General features: G+C 48.0%; 1 protein-coding gene across 5 annotated transcripts in view; it reads right to left on the minus strand.

Moving 5' to 3' along the window:
• Positions 1–792: 792 nt before the first annotated feature.
• LOC311103235 (G patch domain-containing protein 8-like) overlaps positions 793–22626 on the minus strand; it is a 40524-nt gene continuing 18690 nt past the window's right edge. For 3 of the 5 annotated variants that reach the window (XM_084144774.1, XM_084144775.1, XM_084144776.1), the window contains 6 exons: positions 19232–19304; positions 9506–9573; positions 9271–9357; positions 6751–6894; positions 6291–6421; positions 793–6046 (listed from right to left, as the gene is read on the minus strand). In XM_084144774.1, coding sequence (XP_084000900.1) covers positions 2119–6046; positions 6291–6421; positions 6751–6894; positions 9271–9357; positions 9506–9573; positions 19232–19304 — 4431 coding nt within the window. In that variant the 3' untranslated portion in view covers positions 793–2118. Of the gene's footprint in view, positions 6047–6290; positions 6422–6750; positions 6895–9270; positions 9358–9505; positions 12943–19231; positions 19755–22626 lie in introns of those variants that run through there. The other 2 variants (XM_084144778.1, XM_084144777.1) reach the window with 2 other exon arrangements.

Below are 22626 nucleotides of genomic sequence, written 5' to 3' on the forward strand. Positions count from 1 at the left end.
ATGTCTGGTGAGGACCTGCCTTACAACAGGCCTACAAGCCCTCAGTCCAGCCTCTCTCAGCCTATTGCGGACAGTCTGAGCACTGATGGAGGGATTGTGCGTTCCTGGTGTAACTCGGGCAGTTGTTGTTGCCATCCTGTACCTGTCCCGCAGGTGTGATGTTCAGATGTACCGATCCTGTGCAGGTATTGTTACACGTGGTCTGCCACTGTAGCTGTCACATCAGCTGTCCGTCCTGTCTCCCTGTAGCGCTGTCTTAGGCGTCTCACAGTATGAACATAGCAATTTATTGCCCTGGCCACATCTGCAGTCCTCATGCCTCTTTGCAGCATGCCTAAGGCACGTTCACACAGATGAGCAGGGACCCTGGGCATCTTTCTTTTGGTGTTTTTCAGTCAGTAGAAAGGCCTCTTTAGTGTCTTAAGTTTTCATAACTGTGACCTTAATTGCCTACCGTCTGTAAGCTGTTAGTGTCTTAACGACCGTTCCACAGGTGCATGTTCATTAATTGTTTATGGTTCATTGAACAAGCATGGGAAACAGTGTTTAAGCCCTTTACAATGAAGATCTATGAAGTTATTTGGAATTTTAAGAATTATCTTTGAAAGACAGGGTCCTGAAAAAGGGACGTTTCTTTTTTTGCTGAGTTTACATGTAACCTGCTTATAATGTACCATACTGGAAGTACCCAAACTGGACATTTTTTCTATGTATTGCTCGCAACCCCTTAGTCATACCACTGCAAACGTTTCACTCTTCACCAGCTAAACATAGTTAAGACAGACAGACATGTAGCAACTCAAAACTCTTTATTTGCTGACACATCATAATATTAAAAAAAGACATACCGTTGCTGCCATGTACAGGGCAGTCCCTTCCCATACAGGATAATAGTTCAGAAATTGCCTTGATAAAGTATTCTTGTCCATCTTCGTTCCTTCAGTTATTATTTATTTATTTTTTACAGTAGCAACAAACCTCTAGAATGTTATTGGGGTTAACTACAGCAATTTACATTGAGCAAAAATTACACAAGAGGAAAAAAAACATCTCGAGGAGCATTTTGGAAAATAATTTAGAAACAAAACAAAAAAAATACAATTATTGCAGTATACTACAATCATACATTTGTTACATGATGCGAAAGCAGCATCTTGTTGTACAGATTTCAGTGCAAGTCATTTCGATATACAACCACTACCACTTGGAACAACATGACCTTTGACTCTACAGCACTAAGAGGGTGTGACCCCCTCACAGTACCTCCAATAAAACTTAAGCTTCACCCAACCTCTTATCGGTGTTCCCCCACCAGTGACAATTTAAATTTCCTTATGGGCAACATTTCATTAGTCAGTAATAAAGAACATCCCTTATATGCCAATCATATTAGAGGGATACTTCACATTGCTCAGTGATCTATATACACTATACTGTATTACAAATTGTTGGTGAATATTACGGGTCATGAAGAGAGCAAATAGTCGTATGAGAACATAAGATATTAATGACAACAGAAGTCAGGCAGTAGACTAGAGCCACCAGATTACATTACAAAGTCAAGGCTGTTTCCAGTCTAGGATGCCACCCTAAGTCCCCTTTTGTCCCCATCTCATCTCTCCTCCCCCTTTCCTTTCCCACACCACCATCCTGCTTATGGCTTCAGCCACTGCGTCTCTTTGGCTGTAGAAAACAAAGAACATTGACAGCAACAATCAGTTATAAACTGGGACAAAAAAAAGACTCCAGAGGTTTCGGCTTCTTTTTTCTCCTTTAAACCTGGGTCCATTCAAAACAAACTGAGGTTGCCTCAAACCCTCCTCCACCCTGTCCAGAAACCTCAGCGTGAATGTCAGTCAGCTGTCAGGAGGCGGGGTCCATTCAAAGAGCCCACAGGAAATGTCTGTTGTTTACCTCTGCACAGGCAGCATATCTCAGCACCTCTGTCTGGCCAGTGGTCTAATGGTGGCCAGTCTGATGATGTTCTCATCATCACCTGCTGCACAATGGTGCCACTACACCTCCCTCTCTCCCTGTTTACTCAGATGTTTAACCAGGCCTGCTCTGGCCAAAACACCCTCCTCTGATGTGGACACATGGCTCTAGTGAGGGTCCTTCTCAGGAGCCGTGGTTAGGGGGGTGCTGGAGGTCCTGCCCTGAGAAGATGGGGTGCAGGAAGGGGTGGAGCTGCAGTGCGGCTGCCGCAGCGGCGTTACTGTGCCGGGGGGCGAACAGTGTTGGGTAGAGGGATGAGTGTGGTATGTGGTGGAGGGCTAAGGGGGTGTGGTGATGAAGTGCCGAGGCTGGGATAATGTGTATGGGCTGGCCAGAGAGGAAGGCCGTGTGATGGGCAGGGATCAGTCCAGCGTGTCCCACTCCCAACTGGTGGCCCAGAGTGTGGCCAAGAGAGTGTCCCAGGTGAGACAGTGAGATGGGGGTGAGGTGGTGCTGGGGGATGTGGTGCACCTGGGCTAACTGGTGGTGCGGGTGGGGGCCGTGTGGGTGAATGCCCATGGCTGCAGCCTGAGCAGCGTGGTGCTGCTGGATGAGGTGTTGTACTGTGGTGATGGAGGTGGCCGAGGCTGCAGACACGGCAGGCTGGTGGATCTGGATCATCTGCTGCTGTGGGGGAGGGGGTGCCGGCTGCAGATGGTTAGCCATGTTCGCTGCAGCCTGTGCTGCTGCGGCTGAGGGGAAGGACTTGATGTGCTTGGCCAGGAGCTGCTGCTGGATGTGCTGCTGGGCAGCCTGCTGCAGCTTGCCGTACTTCTCCATCTCCTCTGGGGTGAAGGTGATAGGCTGGCTCTCCAGCGGGGCCAGACCGTCCTCCTCTGCCTCCATGCCCATGTCCTCCTCCTCCAGGCTGGGTGGGGGGTAGTTGGGGTAGGCGTGCATGGGGGGTGGCTGCTGCTGCTGCATGTCGGGCATGAGGGGCTCCATCATGGGGTTCTGGGAGGGGTCCTGTCCGGGCTCGCCCTGGTACATGGGCATTAACATGGAGGGCTCCTGATCGAACAGCGACCGGGGCTCATGAAGTACCCGCGTGTCCAGGGTGAGGTGGCGGGCCTCCTCCTGGACTACTACTACCGTCTCCTCCACCTTCTTATGAACTGGGGGAGGGGGAGGAGGTGGGGGGAACTCTCGAATGGGCTCCATCAGGATGACCTCTTCGCCGGCATTTGAACCTTTCCCCGCTGACGACTTCTCTCCACCATCAGGCCGGGTGAGGGGGATCGCAGGGTATTTCTTCCCTGCCTGGAGCTTACCGAACAGGGGTAGCATGGACTTATTGCCCAGAGCTGGAGGCAGTTTGGGCCCAAAGTAGCCTGATGGTGGGTCCTTGATCTTGGTGCCAGACTTGGTCCCTGTGGTTGGGACATCAGATCCCTTCCTGGACTGGATCTTATCCAGAAGCTGGCGGGCGGTGAAATGTGAGGAAGAGTTCCTCTGTTCTCCCCCTCCGTCTCCCCGGGACCCCCCTGCCCTCTGGCTCTGGGAGCTGGACGAGTTGCTGTTGCGGTTTGGGGCTCGTGATGAGGCAGAGCGGGGGGACTGGGAGCGGTAGATGCAGGAGTGGTTGAAGTCTCGGCGGCGTGTGGCGCTGTCTGCCCGGCCCCTGTGGCTCCCCCGGCCTCCCCGACCCCGGTGAGGGGAGCCCTTGGTAGAGCTGGAGGAGCGGCTGGCTGAGCTGTGGCTGCGGCTGTAGCTGCGTCTCCACGACCTGGCGCTGCTGCTGCGGCTCCTGCTGCTAGAGCTCCGAGAGCTGCTCCGGTGCCGCCGCTGGTGCCTCTTCCTGCGGCTGTGGCTGCGTGAGCGTGAGCGAGAGTCCTCCGAGGACGAGGACGAGTAGTGACGTCTTCTGGAGCGCCGCCGCCCGCCGCTTCCCCGTCGATCGTACTCGGAGTCAGAGGAGCGTTTAGAGTGTCTCCGGTGGCGGCCCCCGTCGCTGTCGTCACTGTAGCTGTCTGAGTAGCTGCGGCGGCTGTAGGCGCTGGAGGAGCGCTCTGAGCTACTGGAGTCTGACTGGCTACGGGAGGCCTGGCCGCGGTGCCGCCGCCGGCTGCTCCCTCGCCCATCTCCCCGATGCGACGAGCGGCTTCGGGAGCGGCCAGAGTCCTCGCTCTGGTGCCGGCGCCCCTCCCGGGGGGTGGACCTGCGGCGGCTGGATCGTGAAGCGGAGCCTCCACCTCCTTCCTCCTCACTCTCACTGCTGGGTGGTCTGCCTGGCCCGGGGCTCTTCTGGGCCGAGGAGGAGCAGGAAGCGCTGGGTGGGGCGCTGGGGTCTGTCTTCAGACGCTTGGTGCCGTTGTGCTCCTCAGAGGGCTTGGCCTCGTCAGAGCCTTTCCCTGCCCCACCTTCCTCCGCCCCGGACTTCTGAAGTGCTTCTTTGGCTGGTCGTTTCCTCTTCCCAGGTTCCGTTCCTGTATCAGATCCTGTTCCTGCTGGTGGTGCTGGGGGAGCACTAGAAAACATTGCGGCTACTGCTTTTTCGTCTTTAGGTTTTTCCTTATCACCACCTCCCTCTTCACCTTTGTTTTTGCTCTTCTTTCGTTTGTGTTTTTTCTTCTTTTTGGTTTTCTCTCCTAGGATCTCAGTTTCTGCGTCCCCGTCCACTACGGCTCCCTTCTCTTTTTCTTTGCGTTTGGAGCCTTTGCCAGATTTCTTATGCTTCTTTTTCTTCTTCTTCTTCTTCTTCTTGGCTCCGCTGGTGTTACTCTGTAGCTTTTGCTCCTCAGTCTCCACTTGGGCACCCTCAACTGTTAAGGAGGGCTGCTCCTTATCAGTGTTGTCAGTGCTGGACCCAGGGGTGGTGGCAGCAGCAGCAGAATTCCCCTCATTGACTGCAGCAGCTGCCTCTGGATTGGGTTTTTTCTCAGCTCCTTCACCAGCGGGCTTGGAGGACTTGGCTGCTCGTCCAGCACGGGCCCCTTTGTTGCGGGACAGTTTGAAGTCGAAGTAGAGGGGGTTGCAGCTGTAAGAGAGGGCGGGCTGAGCCTTGGTAAAATCCAGCAGCTCAGAGGGCCACTGCAGAGTGGTGCTTTCGTCTTTGCTCAGGACCAGGAAGAAGGGGCCTGTGGGGATTTTGGGGCCTGAGTTGGGCTCTAGGACTGGGGGTGGGGCCTCCTGCTTGCTGTCTGGTACTGCAGTGGGGGCTGTTGTGGGAGGGGGGTCTGTTAAGCTGGTGGAGGCCTCTTCAGTCTTCACTTTAGGTGATGTAGGAGTGGGCTCTGTGACTGGAGCTGCAGGAGTCTTCTCTGGCTCCTCTGATTTGCAGTCAGTAGCTTTTGGCGGTGTCTGCTCGGAAACCTCTGCTACCACCTTCTCTGTCTTCTTCTCTTCCACCTCTTCTTCTTCTTCTTCTTGCTCCCTGATCTCACACTGGTCTGTGGCCTTCATGAACACCAGGAACTGGAAGCGGGGTTTGACTCTGCAGTGGGTTGGTGGGATGTAGTGGTAGTACTCAGGCTCCTGGCCAGCCCAGCCTTCCTCCTTCTTCATCATCATCTTCAGCTTGTTGAGGGTGGAGGCTAGGGAGGCACCATCATCCTCCTCCTCCTGCTGCTCTGGTTGTTCTTGTTGTAGTTGCTCCTGCTGTGGCTGCTCCTCCTCTGGCCCTGCTGCTACACTCTCCCCCCCTCCTCCTCCCTTGGGGCTCTCGGTGCTGCAGCCTAACGTCTCCTCCTGTCCCGCGGCCGTCTCCCCTCCCTCCTGTCCCTCCTCCTCCTCCTCCTCATCCTGATGGAGCTCAGCGAACACTGCTGCGGCCGTCTCCAGCTTCACCGGGGGTTTCTTGGCGAAGGAGAAGGACACGCTGACCTTGGAGGCCCCGGCCGGGGATGAGCTGCTCTTCCCCAGGGAGAAGCTGATGGTGGGGGCTGGTTTGGGGGAGGCCTGACCCCCACTGCTCTTCTCCTCCCCTGACGAGCCCTCCATGGCAGTGTCTGCAGGGGGAACATACTCCGGGGTTACAGCACTCCCGTCTTCACCCTTCTCCCCGTCTACTGCCACAGTGGTGGGTTTGAACATGGGACCACTTCCTGGGGTACTGAAACACAACAATAAAGAACATATTAAGGTTATGTGTTTCATGTGTGATGCGTTTCATCCAGAACACAATTTTAAATTATAATTTTTCTTTGCACATACATCTGCATTCCACTAGTCAGTGCTGCAAACACTGCACTGATGGGAAGCTGCCACACAGCTATTATTCATTATTGGGTCACAGCCTCCACTCCAGCCAGTAGAGGGCAGTTGAGTGTACAGTATATACTGTAGCATGTGCTCACCGGTTCTGCTGTTTCCTCTGCTCAGCCAGCTCATGCAGCCTGCGTAGCAGCTTCTCCTGCTTCTTCCCACCCTTCCGGGAGCGCGATGACACGTTTCTCGCAAACTCCCTCTGCTTCAGCTCCTTAAGCCTCTGCAGCAGCACACCAAGGGCAGGATGGAGGGAGAGAGGAAGGGAAGAGAGGAGGAGAAAGACAGATTGGGTCCGATGGAGGGATGAGGGAGAGAAAGAGAGCAGGTAAGGATTTCTGCATCCACAGCAAGGGCAATGGTGCAGCAACATCATTCAACAAGACCATTTTATATCCGCAAAGCCCTCTCCACTGAGACAGGCTCCTTACACTTGTTTCTGGAGTTACTGGGATTTAAGGCTCTGTTTCTCTAAGCTTGTGTACACTGTGGCAGTATACCCAGTGTGTGTAGGGGGGTAGCAGCGTGGGGGTAGGGGGAGGTCCTCCTCACCTGCTTATGAGCATGGTCGTAGGAGTTGATGTGGTTGTCAAACTCCTGGTGCTTCTGGTACTGTTTTTCACACAGCTCACAGTAAAAGTTGGCCCTCAGGTCTTCCAGGGCTTTAGCAATGGCCTTCTCCTTTTCCACCTGGTCCTATTGTTGGGGTTAAGGAGGGGCGGGGTGGACACAGGAGATGTGAGTGACATTGATACAGATTAGAGATGAAAATATTAAATAAGACCAGAGCCAGTATAATCTGGTTTTTCTTCTCCTATAATAGGGCTTGGTACTGGTTGAGTAATCCGCCCCCTCTCCAATCACCAACAGGAAACTCGATGGTTGTTTATCATTGAGGTTAAAAGTTCAATAACTGAAATAACTAAATCACATAAGGTAACAAATTGAGGCGTACAAGGATTGTGCTCGCAGTTTATTACTTATACAGTGCCTTCAGAAAGTATTCAGACCCCTTCCCTTTTTCCACATTTTGTTACATTACAGCCTTATTCTAAAATGGATTAAATCAAATTTTTCCCTCATCAATCTGCACACAATACCCCATAATGACAAAGCGAAAACAGTTTTATTTATATTTTTGCACATTAATAAAAAATAAAAAAACTTATTTACAAAAATATTCAGACCCTTTGCTATGAGACTCAAAATTGAGCTCAGGTGCATCCTGTTTCCATTGATCATCCTTGAGATGTTTCTACAACTTGCTTGGAGTTCACCTGTGGTAAATTTAATTGATTGGACATGATTTGGAAAGGCACACACCTGTCTATATTAGGTCCCACAGTTGACAGTGCATGTCAGAGCAAACACCAAGCGATGAGGTCGAAGGAATTGTCCGAGGAGCGCCGAGACAGGATTGTGTTGAGGCACAGATCTGGGGAAGGGTACCAAAACATTTCTGCGGCATTGAAGGTCCCCAAGAACACAGTGGCCTCCATCATTCTTAAATGGAAGAAGTTTGGAACCAAGATTCTTCCTAGAGCTGGCCGCCCGGCCAAACTGAGCAATCGGGGGAGAAGGGCCTTGGTCACGGAGGTGACCAAGAACCCGATGGTCACTGACAGAGGTCCAGAGTCCCTCTGTGGAGATGGGAGAACCTTCCAGAAGTACAACCATCTCTGTAGCACTCCACCAATCAGGCCTTTATGGTAGAGTGGCCAGACGGAAGCCACTCCTCAGTAAAAGGCACATGAAAGCCCGCTTGGAGTTTGCCAAAAAGCACCTAAAGGTCTCTCAGACCATGAGAAACAAGATTCTCTGGTCTGATGAAACCAAGATTGAACTATTTGGCTTAAATGCCAAGCATCATGCCTGGAAGAAACCTGGCACCATCCCTACGGTGAAGCATGGTGGTGGCAGCATCATGCTGTGAGGATGTGTTTCAGTAGCAGGGACTGGGAGACTAGTTAGGATAGAGGGAAATATTAACGGAGAAAAGTACAGAGAGATCCTTGATGAAAACCTGCTCCAGAGCGCTCAGGACCTCAGACTGGGGCGAAGGTTCACCTTCCAACAGGACAATGACCCTAAGCACACAGCCAAGACAATGCAGGAGTGGCTTCGGGACAAGTCTCTGAATGTCCTTGAGTGGCCCAGCCAGAGCCCGGACTTGAACCTGATCGAACATCTCTGGAGAGACCTGAAAATAGCTGTGCAGCAACGCTCCCCATCCAACCTGACAGAGCTTGAGAGGATCTGCAGAGAAGAATGGGCGAAACTCCCCAAATAAAGATGTGCCAAGCTTGTAGTGTCATACCCAAGAAGACTCAAGGCTGTAATCACTGCCAAAGGTGCTTCAACAAAGTACTGAGGAAAGGGTCTGAATACTTATGTAAATGTCATATTTCAGTTTTTATTTTTTTATGAATATGTTAACATTTCTAAAAACCTGTTTTTGCTTTGTCATTATGGGGTATTGTGTGTAGATTTAATCCATTTTAGAATAAGGCTGTAACGTAACAACTGTGGAAAAAGTCAACGGTCTGAATACTTTCCGAATACCATTTCTGCAGACATACCGGTAACCTGCTAAAATAAATTATTTGGCACATGCATGACAGTATGAGCGTTCCAGTAGCTCCATTGACTGAGCGTCCGTCTGTCTGTCTGTGTTTGTCTCCTATATCCAGAATCTCACACCACCACAGACAACATTACTACAACTCCTCACATGAAGTCATCAAATTTTCTCCACAAAAAAGAAGGGCGAGGGAGTGAGAAACAGGGAGTGGGAGAGGAGGAACAGGAGAGGCTCTATGATCCTCCAAGGCCGATGTTATTGCATAGACACACAGAGCGGCAGCAGAATCATAACCAGACAGGGCTATGACTCACTGGCACAGGAGAAAAGCAAGAAGGGACAGAAAGAGTAAGAACAAGTATGCAAATGCAGGAAACAGGGTCACCTTGAAGCGAGTGAACGAATGCTACTGAGAGATTATTGAAACGAGGACCTTGAGAACAGAGGCGTATGTATGGCTGGATTGAGTTAGCTAGTAAGAAGAGCCTCACCTTGTATTTCTGCTGTAATTCCTCTGTGACTTCCTTCTCCACCTCCAGCACTTTCCTCTTCTCTGTAGCATCTTCGGCAACGTCCAACTACACACACATTCAGGGTATATGTAAGTTAACAAACTCGCATAAGAACAAACTACAAATACAGACCCATATTACACCTATAGAGTGTATGTCGTAGGATACACGTTGTAGAACATCAATATTTTGCGAGCCACTGACAGTGTCTTACCTCCATCTCCATGCGTCCCATCCCCATGACATCATATTTGAGGGTGATGGGCACAGGGTCGGTGCGTCCTGGGGGGAGAGAGACAGAGAGAGGGGGAGGTGAGGCTCTGACACCGGGACGGGGGGACAGCTCGGGGACAGCCTGCTTTTAGAGCACAGGGTGCTGGGGTTAGAGAATATTGCCTTGAAGTGCAAAGAGACCAGAAAAGCTACAGTGAACCAAACACTAGCCATTCTCACAGCTTACCACAGCCACCAGGCACAGCACAGCTTAAGTACCCTGACTACTTTTCAGCTGGGTTCTCTCTTTTCTAGAAAGATACATCCAAATTGCTGCACTGATCCTAGTTCTGAGAGGTAACCAGCAGAGGCCATATGAGCAGTTCAGAGACGTCCATTTGGATAAGGGAGGGGGAGAGGGCAAGGAACTGGAGGGATAAAGTATACTGGAGAAAAACAAGGACAGGGTTTAAGCCTGTATCTGTCGCAGTATCTCTGTCTCCCCTCCAGTCTCTACTGCTGATCGTAGCCCCTCTCTCTCTCTCTCCCTTCTCCAGTACCGCAGTCCTGTTCAACAAGAACGCCAAGTTTACCAAGGACAATACTGCCGGAGGGGCTGGCTGACGCAGCTGCTACAGATTACTGAGCAGAACACCACTGCGACAACATAGTACAGTAGAGCCTCCCCATCACCCCGCTCTGAACTGCTCAGTGACTGACTCACTGACCTACCCTCCATAACCCCTTGTACTGTCCCATAGGAGACCCAGCCTCTGCTCCCCTCTACCCCAGGCCTCTCTCTTATCATGGCCCCCTCTTTCCCTCAGTCTACTTAAGCCATGTTACGTAAGCTGTGAAAAGAGCTAGATCAGAAGGAAATTAACTTTAGAAAAATAAATAAACAAACCAAGAACAACCAGAAAACAGAATGAAACAGAAAAAGATAAAAACTATGTTGGAGATTTGATACGTAATTGCTTAATCCACTCATAATCAGCCAAACGAAGCAGAGAGAGAGAGGGAGTAAAAAAGGACAAGCACTGAACTACAGCGGAGTGACGTCACAGGCCAGGAATCGCCATGGTGACAGTGCAGGGGAGGGGAAACTTACCTGAGAAAATAGGGTATGGGGTGGGGTTGGACAGACAGAGACAGGGGTTCTCAAAACAAAAAGGCACAAAATAGAATTTGGACTAGTCTGCTGCAGCAGTGGCTGTTGGTTGGCAGCCAGGTACACAGTAAATCAGATAAGACTCCAATCAGCACTTCAGTTTGGTTTCAGTTTTTTTTTTTCCTTAGTCAAGATTACGTTATTATCCTCTTAATCGATTTTAGACTCAGTTTATACCCTTGGGCAAGAGCGATTATGAACATTTAAGAGATGCTTGTCTATAGTTAACAGGGCTAGGAATTAACAAATCCACAATCTGAAACAAATAATGACTAACTATTATTACCACATAGCACAACCTATTAGCCATTATAAACCGGGTGGATCGAGCCCTGAATGCTGATTGGCTGAAAGCTGTGGTTATCAGACCTTATACCACGGGTATGACAAATAAATTATTTTTACTGTTCTAATTACATTGTTAACCAGTTTATAATAGCAATAAGGCACCTCGGGGGTTTGTGGTATATGGCCAATATACCACGGCTAACAGCTGTATCTAGGTACGTGGTATATTGGCCATATACCACACCCCCTCGTGCATTATTGCTTAATTCTAATCCACATGCCCCCCTACTTCACTAGTGAGGAGGATAGACTGTAGTCTCTTATTCTGAAGCTAAAAGAGCATGTTTTGTTTGCATCTTAAATCATGTGATGACTAATAATGTAGGGCTCTAACGACATTAGCGGCCTGATTACATAAAACAAGACATATCAAAAGGGACTAGTGATAATAGTGACTAAGGTCTTATGTGCCGACTGACTACAGTCTTCTATTGCAATGGAAGCCAGCGTGCTAATCAGCATTGGCATAATAGGGCAGCAGCATAGGCTTACATACCTAATGTATTCATTAGTGCCAGAATACAGATGTGAGACCAATTAATTCCTAGCCCATGGAGCAAAAAAACACAAATTTAATTGAAATCCTCTCTGTTAACAACTGCCTGTTCTCTGAATTGTTCTTGTATCATTGTTATGGTCACAGCCCAATGGTATAATCATAATTCTTAAGTTATAGCCACATGTGTATCAAATAATAAGGGCCTGTCTGGACTCCAAACCCCACTACAGTGTCTGTCCGCCGGTTGGACACATGAAGGCATGGTCCCATACTTACTGTAGGCTTAATAACATCTTACAGAGTTAGTCTACATAATATAAAGACATATCTAGTTATATTACCTAGTAAGACCATTAGGCTATTTTCCTAGACCAGGGGTATTCAACTCTTTCGGCCAATTTATGCATGATCTGAAAATGTGGTCAGAGGCGCCGTATGGAGGGTGTGACACAATTGCCAAATCGAGCTCCGTACCACGTCGCTGTGTGCCTCCAAAATGTTGTAACAACGTGGAGGGCTCCGTATAGCTCCGCATTGACATGATTGGTTGATGGTCCCTTGACAACTTCCTTCACAACAGCTCTGTGCTGCTCCCCGAAGCGCAAGAAGTATGAATGCCCTGACTTCCGCAGAGGCCGTATCACCATAAATGCTGCACGGCCAATGCAGACGTCCGAATGACCATGCAGCGCCTTTTACCCTACGCGGTCCGGTGCCTGCTGGTTTCCTGTTCTACCTGATCATTAATTGCAGTCTAAATCAGTCCCTAATTAGAGGGGAACAATGAAAAAATGCAGTGGAACTAGCTTCGAGGTCCAGAGTTGAGTTTGATGGACCTAGACTATTAGAGCGTATATTGTGCAGTCCCACCACAAGGAGGAGTGCTTGAGACCAGTCCACGGACAGACAGACAGGCCACTGCAGTAAAGCTCTCCACCAATGGACCAGTTCACTGAGAACACGTGGGAGGAGTCACAATCCAGGCACCCAATCTTCAAGAAATAAGATTTTTTACATTTAAAGAAGATGTCCCCAACTATCACCATCTTTAAAAACACAGTGACAATACTTTCAGCATTACCCATTCCAGTGGAAAAGAAAGCGACCGGACAAAAAAGTGTGCATCTAAATCACAGTGTGAATCACAAGGAAAAAATAAAAAAACTGAAAACAAACAAAATGAGAATGTTTCTAAGAGTAATGTAGATGTATATATGATAATATACAAGCAGCAGATTGAGGACTAATACAGAGAAAGAATTGAAAGCCTATGTAGCATTGGTGCTCTGATGACGGGAAAACAACAAATGAAAAAAATGGGAGGAAAAAAAACAAAAGAATATAAAAACAATTCAATCGGGGGAAAAATAACATTTACCACTAAGTTTACCATCAGCACAACATGGGCAGGATCAAATCGCTGTAAAAAAGAAACACCAATTGGTTAAGCAGGAAGATTCGAGGCACATAGAGAAGGTAGGATGGGTTGGGGATGGGAGGGTTGTGGGGATTAGAGCCCCCCTCTCCTCTCTTCACTCTTGGCCCTCTGGGTGCTTACAGGGATCTCCTCTCACCACCACACTTTCTCACCCACCCACCGTCCCAGTCCCCAGTCCCCAAACCTGGCCCCATCTGGCTGGCTCTTAAACCCCAATATCCCAGGGTTGCGACGCTGCCTGGAACCCTGTTCCTCTCTTGAGGTACGCCCAAAATCCTGTATGCCCGAAATCTGTGGTAAGTAACCCCCAAGGCCCCTCACCCTTCCTTCACCATACCCCAAAGAATGAGCGCTAGAGCCAGCAGCTGGCATCAATAACATCCCCATCAGATAAGAGCTCTGGGGGAGTTCAGTTGGACTCTGTTCTTCAGGGTAGGGGATGATTGTTTAAACAGCTGAATCTGAGGACAGATCCACTTGAACAGGAGAACAGGGCGAGGTTCACTGTCCAGCTGTCCCACATATCATGCTTTAAATGTAGTGTGTTAAAATTCTATCTATCTATCTAGAGCATCTGGTACAGTAAGGAGGAATGGCCATGCCTCGTTTGATATGAGCATGCAACCAATCAGTTGCCCCTGACAACAGAACACCACTCACAGCCATCATTCTCCCCTCTGTCAGCCTCACAGACAGATGTTTGTCTTGTCAGCCTGGTTAGCCTAGTTTCCCCCAAATCCCTTCACTGTCCCACTGTCAGCAAGCTCAGTTTGGGACATGCTTACCCCCAGGATAGTGAACATAGACAGAAATGTACCTGAAAAAGGGGCCACAGGGCTTTGAGCAGTGCTTAGGAGACTTGGTCTAGCACTATAAGTGTGCAACAACAGGAAAATAACAGCCAAATTACTATTTAGAGGTGAATTTGAAGTACTCCATGGAGTATATGAAGGATCCCTTGAGTGTAGCACGGTAGCCTACATGGAGCACTGCTTAAATCCCCAGATGACTGACACAATGGAGGCAGGCAGGATTGCACCTCTGGGACAGGCATGCTGTGCAGGGAGGAAGGCCAAAGGGAGAGGGATGATGGGTGTGTGTGACGTTGGTGGACATGGGAAGGAGGGGCAGACACATTTTGGGTGCAGGAGGGTGGAGTGAGGTTTTCCCTGTAAGTTTTCCCTAGGGCCCCCGTCAGTGACTGACACACACAAATACACACGTCTCAGTCTCACATGACGACCGCACACATACATACAGTACACACTCACTCCACAGGTTTGAAGGTAGATACAGGCAGACAGGAAGATGGGGAAAACGTGTCTACTCTGCAAGCCATTCAAAAGACTGAGCTGTGGTCACAGCCAATCAGGACCCCAAACCATGGCAGCCACAGACACGCAATGGGAAAAACACAAATCTAAAGAGACTTGGAGCTGATGATTCTACAGGATGTGATGCAATCTTTGGTTACTAGGATCTACCTTGATTTTAATTGGATTTTGGTTGGGTTTTTCGTACTTGGAATCAAAGCGCTGTAGGTACTTGTGAGCAGATTGTGAAAAGTGAAATAATAGTTTAGTAGTTTATAAAGCCAAGAGGAGGAAGCTGAGAGAGGCCAGTATTAGCCTACGTTGTAAAGGGGGGTGTTACATTGAGGTCAATTGTAGAGTGGGAGAAACACACACACGCGCACTTATACACACACACACACACACACACACACACACACACACACTGACATACAGAGGGAATCCAACAAACCTTACCTAAAAAAGGGGCAAAAAGAACAAAAGAAGAAATAAGAACAGAGTCAATACAGTGAAAACTCAAAGCACAGGGGACACATTGCTATCAATTCAAAAAAGCTTCTGTTCTGACAGGAGGGGAGAGAACGATTATAATCCTGTATTATTATTATTATAATTATTATTATTATAATAATAATAATAATAATAATAATAATAATATGATCCCACAGATTTATTCTATAGTGATGTAATGGCGTGATACGGTGATTGTCCACTCCGGAGTAAAGCAGATTACCATATTTGTCCACAGTTATTGGGTTCAGACACAGGACCATTAATACCCACAACAATTGGACATGCAGGCAGGCTAGCGCCACAGACAGACTCAGCTACCCACAGAGCAGAGCACACTGCTTACATAACCACACTGTACTGACACCATGCGAACAGCAACAACACAAGAGGTGCACTCAACTGGAACAGGGGCCCATGTACCCACTTAAACATTTTATATTTGAGTCATTTAGCAGACGCCCTTATCCAGAGTGACTTACGGGAGCAATTAGGGTTAAGTGCCTTGCTAAAGGGCACAGATAGTCGGCTCGGGGATTTGAACCAGAAACCTTTCGGTTACTGGCCTAACGCTCTTAACCGCTAGGCTACCTGCTGCTTAGTACATAAGCCGTAAACACTTACAGATTATGTACTAATCACATCCAACACACAAATACAACACCCTTTATTCGCTAGATTACTGACAATCAGACAGCAAGTCCATTTTTAAAATGCATATTTAAAAACAAAAACACCCACAGACAGACAAACAGCATCTAGAGCTGCTAATGTACTGTCTGTCTATTTCAATCCTGTTATCAATGCATCAGAGTCTTGGGCCACTGCAGTGTTTTTGCCCACTCACAGACAGGTAGTTCCCAATGTGTCCTGTAGGAGGCAGTGTCCTGGACTATAGGGCCTCTGGCTGGTAACTGGTAACAGAGAAGGGGACTGAAGGCCCTATATGTCCATGAGCAGAGAGAGAGCAGCAATACCAGGAACCCCTGCCAACCTCCTTACAACCAACCCTGACACTCTCTCTGCCATGAGCCCACCTTCAACAGGCAACACTTCAATCCACCATTCCTCATGTGACAGCGTCAAGACCATCAACAAGCGAGCCGCCACACACAGGCTGTTCTCTTCAAGGCCAGAGATGATCAGTCATTGATACAAGTGTAGCAACATCTTCAAAAAGCTTCTTAGCCTACGAGAGCGTTGTTGGTTTCCATTTACAGTGGCTGCTGTGTTTGAAGCTGCTGTGTGTGTGTGTCTGTGTAGCATTCCTCTGTGTGACTGTTGTGTTTAGCACAGTGCTGCCAAATGGGAGGGTGGGACAGATTACCAGCTAGATAAGCCACGGCTAAACACTACAGACAGAAATGCAGACACTAAAAGAATGCACTGTGCAGTGTGCACTGAGCTACGTACACTACACTCGCCTCCCTTACACATTTAGCCAGCTGACCTGACTGAGGCAGGTCTTAACTCAGTGCAGATCCTGATGTTGAACCTGAGGCTGCTGCAGGGAAGCTGGCAGTCTACAGTTGCATAAGCAACATTCTAACTGCCTCCTCCTCTAAAAGCAAGTATAAAAACAAGGTTCTCTAACACAGGGCTTAGTAAGACAGTAAAATGCAAATGTCGCATTCGACACATTGTTACAATCTCTTCACTATCACCAACACCTGGTCAGGGTGTCAGACTGAACAACAGGACAAGTCCCCAGTAGCGTATGGTTTTGAGAGGGAGAAGGCATCCAGGCACTGTCTCCCGGTTGAAAACAAGATTGTGTTAGGAGATAGTCAGAGAATGAGCAGACTGGGATGTTTCCCATTAGCATGTTGTAATGCAGCCCAGATGCTTCCTGCTGGGTGTGTAGGGAGAGGGTGGTGTGACTAAGGCAACGGGGTGAACGAGAGGAACGATGGAGGGATGACAGAAGGCTGGGTGAAAGACGGGTCTGGGTTGTGTAGCTAGCTAGGGGTGAAAGACGGGTCTGGGTTGTGTAGCTAGCTAGGGGTGAAAGACGGGTCTGGGTTGTGTAGCTAGCTAGGGGTGAAAGACGGGTCTGGGTTGTGTAGCTAGCTAGGGGTGAAAGACGGGTCTGGGTTGTGTAGCTAGCTAGGGGTGAAAGACGGGTCTGGGTTGTGTAGCTAGCTAGGGGTGAAAGACGGGTCTGGGTTGTGTAGCTAGCTAGGGGTGAAAGACGGGTCTGGGTTGTGTAGCTAGCTAGGGGTGAAAGACGGGTCTGGGTTGTGTAGCTAGCTAGGGGTGAAAGGAGTTGGATGAAGAGGTTAAGGCTCCTGGACATTGCCCCATAAAGTATGCACACTCACTCTAATCAATTCTCAATAGACTGCATGGACCTAACAGCCTGCCAACTATGACATCATTCAAAGCTGATGGAAAACAACACTACACAGGGCTCTACAGTGCGACCATTTTACTCGCATATGCGCCTAAATATTTAGGTGTGCGACCTGGAATTTTTATTTAGGAGCCCCAGTGCGTCTAAAAAAATTAAGGCTTCTAGCTTTATTACCTCAAATATTTAGCAAATGTGCTCCTTGTAAAAAATAAAAAAAGGTCAGCGTAGACCCCTGCTATACATCACCCTCTATAGAGAGAGCATAGGGTAAGGAGAGGGAGAGCCAGGGAGTAGTGAGATGGAGCGAGGGAGAGAAAGAAGAGAGGTGAGAGAGAGAGAGGGGGGAGGAGGGCAGAGAGTGAGTGAGAAAGGGAAGAGAATGTAGCATAGCAGGCAGGAGTTGATTGGAGAGCAGCCAGGGCGCTGCACCACAAGGACCAAGCCAATGAGGCTGTGAGCTGAGCAAAGCTGAACTAAAGAAGAGGCTGAGGTGGCCTAAGCCCCACCCACACAAACACAGCTCTCTCCAGCCAGCTCCGCCCTCCATCCTACACAGCTCTAGTCAATGCTGGGCCAGCCAATCCCTGCCTATAGAGGAAAAACACCATGAACCACAGCCAACAGCTCTGCGTGAGATTCTGAAGGCCGTTTTCAGACCAAGGTAGTCCTATACACAAACACAGACATGAAAGCTTGTACTAGCACTGAAGTGCAGACAGATAACATGCAAACACGTGTTTGGGCAGGCTAATGAAAGTTCACCAGGACATTACAGGCCTGAGGGAGGAGTAACTGCAGAGACAGACACCGAGTGCACTGACTGTACAGTCTGTCTGTCACTACTCAACTCAGAGGCTGTTATGCTCAATCACTTGCCAGCCAACTAAAAACACCATCTGACATGAGCTGTGATCAATCAATGCACACAAAACGCATCAATACGATTAATTCCAGTAAGAAGTTAATTAATAGTTAATTACCATGGAAACCCTGAAATAACGCAAAACCAGTGTGCCCCCTTGGTAACCCATTAATCCTTCAACCAGATTTGCTTTTAATTTGTTTAAATAAAGTGCCAGATCGATAAAGGAAATGGAGGGAGTGAGATTAAAAACTGTTAATCTTACCAAAATATTGACTCAATTACTTTAACTAAATACTGGGGAGGGTAGAACAGAAAGGCATGAAATAGGCTATTATATTAGGCTATACATAGCTAGATACAGACCACATCAGTTATGGTAACTGTGCAATCTTCTATGAGCACATATCTAACCCTACAGTGGCTAGTTTCACTGTACTAATCACCACAGCTATGAAGCGAAGACATTCTATAAATTGAAGTGAAATTCCAAACATGATAAAGTTGTTCAAAGGCAAACACACACAGTGTGAAACTAACTTGACTCTTGATCAGTGAGGCAGAGAAGCAGACCTGGACTCTGGCTGCTACACACTTCACAGTGGAACCAGGCTGGGTGTACACAGGCATTCCACTATCAGACTATGTATTTATGGAGGAGAATGAACAGCAGCTCCCATTGGCTGAGGGCAGTGTGTCTCAAGGGAGCTTGCATTCTTCGTCCCCTTCAAAAAAATTCCGGCCCACTTTAGTCAAATCTGCTCTAGGCTAAATGCATCATGGGAAGGGAACAGCAGTGACACAAAGAACAAACACTACCACCCTCCTCCCTCCCTCTGCCCCTCCCCTACTCCCATCCTGTCCCAGGGTTCATTACACTATCCTTTCTACACCTAGTTCTGGCGAAGACCAGTTCAAGACCGACAGGGACAACTGTACCGGGGTCATGTCACTAAATACTCTGATCCTTCCTATCTACCAAAAGAGGAAGACAGAGAGATCAGAAAAAGTACATGGTGGTAAAGAAATAAAAAGGAAACAGTCAAAAAGAAACAAAACAAGAAAAGTACAAAATAAAACCTGGAGAAAGGTGAGGCAGAGTAGAGACAGTATTAGCGCACATTTGAGAAAGGAGTATGGGGAGAGAGAGAGGGGGAGAGAGAGAGAGAGAGAGAGAGAGAGAGAGAGAGAGAGAGAGAGAGAGAGAGAGAGAGGGCGAGAGTGTCTTCTTACCCTGCATGGTTTTGCCCAGTCCTTGCCCCAGCTTCCAGCCATGTTTCTGAAGCAGCCGGTGCCCGATGTTATCCTGGCAGGCAGAACAGAGGGGAAAAAGACCAAAAAATATTCCAATAATAAGAAAAGCTTCCCCCGTAGGCACGGGTCACAAACACATACAGGACTACTATCACATCATCATCATCACCACCTACACCATGTGACATCAGTGTCTTCCAGCACAGGGAGAGGTGAGGAGGGAGGGAAGGAGGGAGGGAGACTGAGAAGAGGGATTAGCCTTCCACTACTATGACGGGGTTGTTGTGTGTAATCTCTGTACTAACATCCTTATGTCCACACTGAGGGGTAGAGAAGGATCCTACCCTAACAGGTGCTGATTAAAACCTCTAAAGCTTACAAACTGGGGATGAACAGTCCCATGTTCTACTCGTTGTAACACAGAGAATATCAGCTGACTGGGAGGTACGAGGGCAGGGAGGAAGAGGAGAAAGGAGATGGTAATATATGTATCACACGCTCATACATACAGTGGGGAGAACAATTATTTGATACACTGCCGATTTTGCAGGTTTTCCTACTTACAAAGCATGTAGAGGTCTGTAATTTTTATCATAGGTACACTTCAACTGTGAGAGACAGAATCTAAAACAAAAATCCAGAAAATCACATTGTATGATTTTTAAGTAATTAATTTGCATTTTATTGCATGACATAAGTATTTGATCACCTACCAACCAGTAAGAATTCCGGCTCTCACAGACCTGTTAGTTTTTCTTTAAGAAGCCCTCCTGTTCTCCACTCATTACCTGTATTAACTGCACCTGTTTGAACTCGTTACCTGTATAAAAGACACCTGTCCACACACTCAATCAAACAGACTCCAACCTCTCCACAATGACCAAGACCAGAGAGCTGTGTAAAGACATCAGGGATAAAATTGTAGACCTACACAAGGCTGGGATGGGCTACAGGACAATAGGCAAGCAGCTTGGTGAGAAGGCAACAACTGTTGGCACAATTATTAGAAAATGGAAGAAGTTCAAGATGACGGTCAATCACCCTCGGTCTGGGGCTCTATGCAAGATCTCACCTCGTGGGGCATCAATGATCATGAGGAAGGTGAGGGATCAGCCCAGAACTACACGGCAGGACCTGGTCAATGACCTGAATAGAGCTTGGACCACAGTCTCAAAGAAAACCATTAGTAACACACTACGCCGTCATGGATTAAAATCCTGCAGCCCACGCAAGGTCCCCCTGCTCAAGCCAGCGCATGTCCAGGCCCGTCTGAAGTTTGCCAATGACCATCTGGATGAACCAGAGGAGGAATGGGAGAAGGTCATGTGGTCTGATGAGACAGAAATAGAGCTTTTTGGTCTAAACTCCACTCGCCGTGTTTGGAGGAAGAAGAAGGATGAGTACAACCCCAAGAACACCATCCCAACCGTGAAGCATGGGGGTGGAAACATCATTCTTTGGGGATGCTTTTCTGCAAAGGGGACAGGACGACTGCACCGTATTGAGGGGAGGATGGATGGGGCCATGTATCGCGAGATCTTGGCCAACAACCTCCTACCCTCAGTAAGAGCATTGAAGATGGGTCGTGGCTGGGTCTTCCAGCATGACAACTACCCGAAACACACAGCCAGGGCAACTAAGGAGTGGCTCCGTAAGAAGCATCTCAAGGTCCTGGAGTGGCCTAGCCAGTCTCCAGACCTGAACCCAATAGAAAATCTTTGGAGGGAGCTGAAAGTCCGTATTGCCCAGCGACAGCCCCGAAACCTGAAGGATCTGGAGAAGGTATGTATGGAGGAGTGGGCCAAAATCCCTGCTGCAGTTTGTGCAAACCTGGTCAAGACCTACAGGAAACGTATGATCTCTGTAATTGAAAACAAAGGTTTCTGTACCAAATATTAAGTTCTGCTTTTCTGATGTATCAAATACTTATGTCATGCAATAAAATGCAAATTCATTACTTAAAAATCATACAATGTGATTTTCTGGATTTTTGTTTTAGATTCTGTCTCTCACAGTTGAAGTGTACCTATGATAAAAAATTACAGACCTCTACATGCTTTGTAAGAAGGTTAACCTGCAAAATCGGCAGTGTATCAAATACTTGTTCTCCCCACTGTATATGAACCGCTAGAGAGTGAGATCTAGCATACACAAACAAATGGAACAAAACGAGGTATGGAAATCTTGCGTTAACAGAAAGAGGACCAGAAACTCCAAGCTTGTTGTGATTCCATAACCAAGACAGAGGGGAGCACCATGAAAAATATGCAGCTGTCACGAGAGAAATACAGCGAGAGAGGGAAAGAGAGAGAGAGAGAGAGAGAAAGTGCTAAGAGGGCCTTGGGTTACCATTACAAGGCCCAGGGTTGAGAGAGTGTGTATGAGTGTGTAGGAGAGGGAGACATCAGGTGCGTGACTGAGACTGTTATATTGCTATGGGTCAGCAGTAAAACAAAGCGAAATGCAAGACTGTCGCACCACTACAAACTACAGTACATCATCAAGCACAAAGAAAACAGAAACAATGAGGTTTGTAAAAAAAAAAGTTGTGTTTCAGTTGTGATTATAACTATTCCAAGCTTTTCTACTACCATTCACCAGGGTGCTGCAATCTACCAAAAACATACATACCAACCCAAAATATGATATTTATAATCACAAAGAGAGTAGACATCAAATTTCACAAACAGAAAACCAAGTGGGAGGGATTGAAACCAAACAGTAAAACAGCATGCAGCTTTTTGTTAAAGAGTTTAACAAAAAGAGACAGTGTTAGTACTGGACTGTATATGATGATGCATATATAGGGGAGGGTCAACAGAACTCCAACGGACCAATGGTGTTAGTCTGAGATGGGCTCAAGCACAGAGGTGAGGTGATGGTTGGACAGGGTCATAGTAGATTGTCTTGATAGAGAGGTTGTCTTGACAGAGAGAGGGCAGAGGGCGGGGGTTAGGGTGGAGCAGGCTAAGGCTGAGCCGTGGAAGTGGATGGAGCTCCAAGGGTGGTGGTGTGGTGGGGCAGTATGGGTTAGTGCATGTGGAAGGGGTAGTGGTGGTCACACACAGCACATGCTGAATCTCCGCCCGTCTGCCTTTGTCCAAGATGGATTTTAGTCCATTTTACCGAGTCCCTGTGGTATTTCTACCCAAACAAGTGCCCCCCCCCCCCCCCCCCAATATGTATTACTAATTAAACGCTCCCCGCTTGCTTATCGTCAACTTAAATATCATTACCTAATTGGTTTGTTTTAAGTGAGTCACGTAAAATATTGTTGAAATGACAACTCCCCTCCAAAGCCACTGATAATCTCCCTCATATACAGTATTTGTTGTAGGGCCTTGCTGATAAAATACCCAAATATTTGTTTTCCT

Source organism: Coregonus lavaretus (genome assembly GCF_964263955.1).
Source record: "Coregonus lavaretus genome assembly, chromosome: 2".
Taxonomy (NCBI): domain Eukaryota; kingdom Metazoa; phylum Chordata; class Actinopteri; order Salmoniformes; family Salmonidae; genus Coregonus; species Coregonus lavaretus.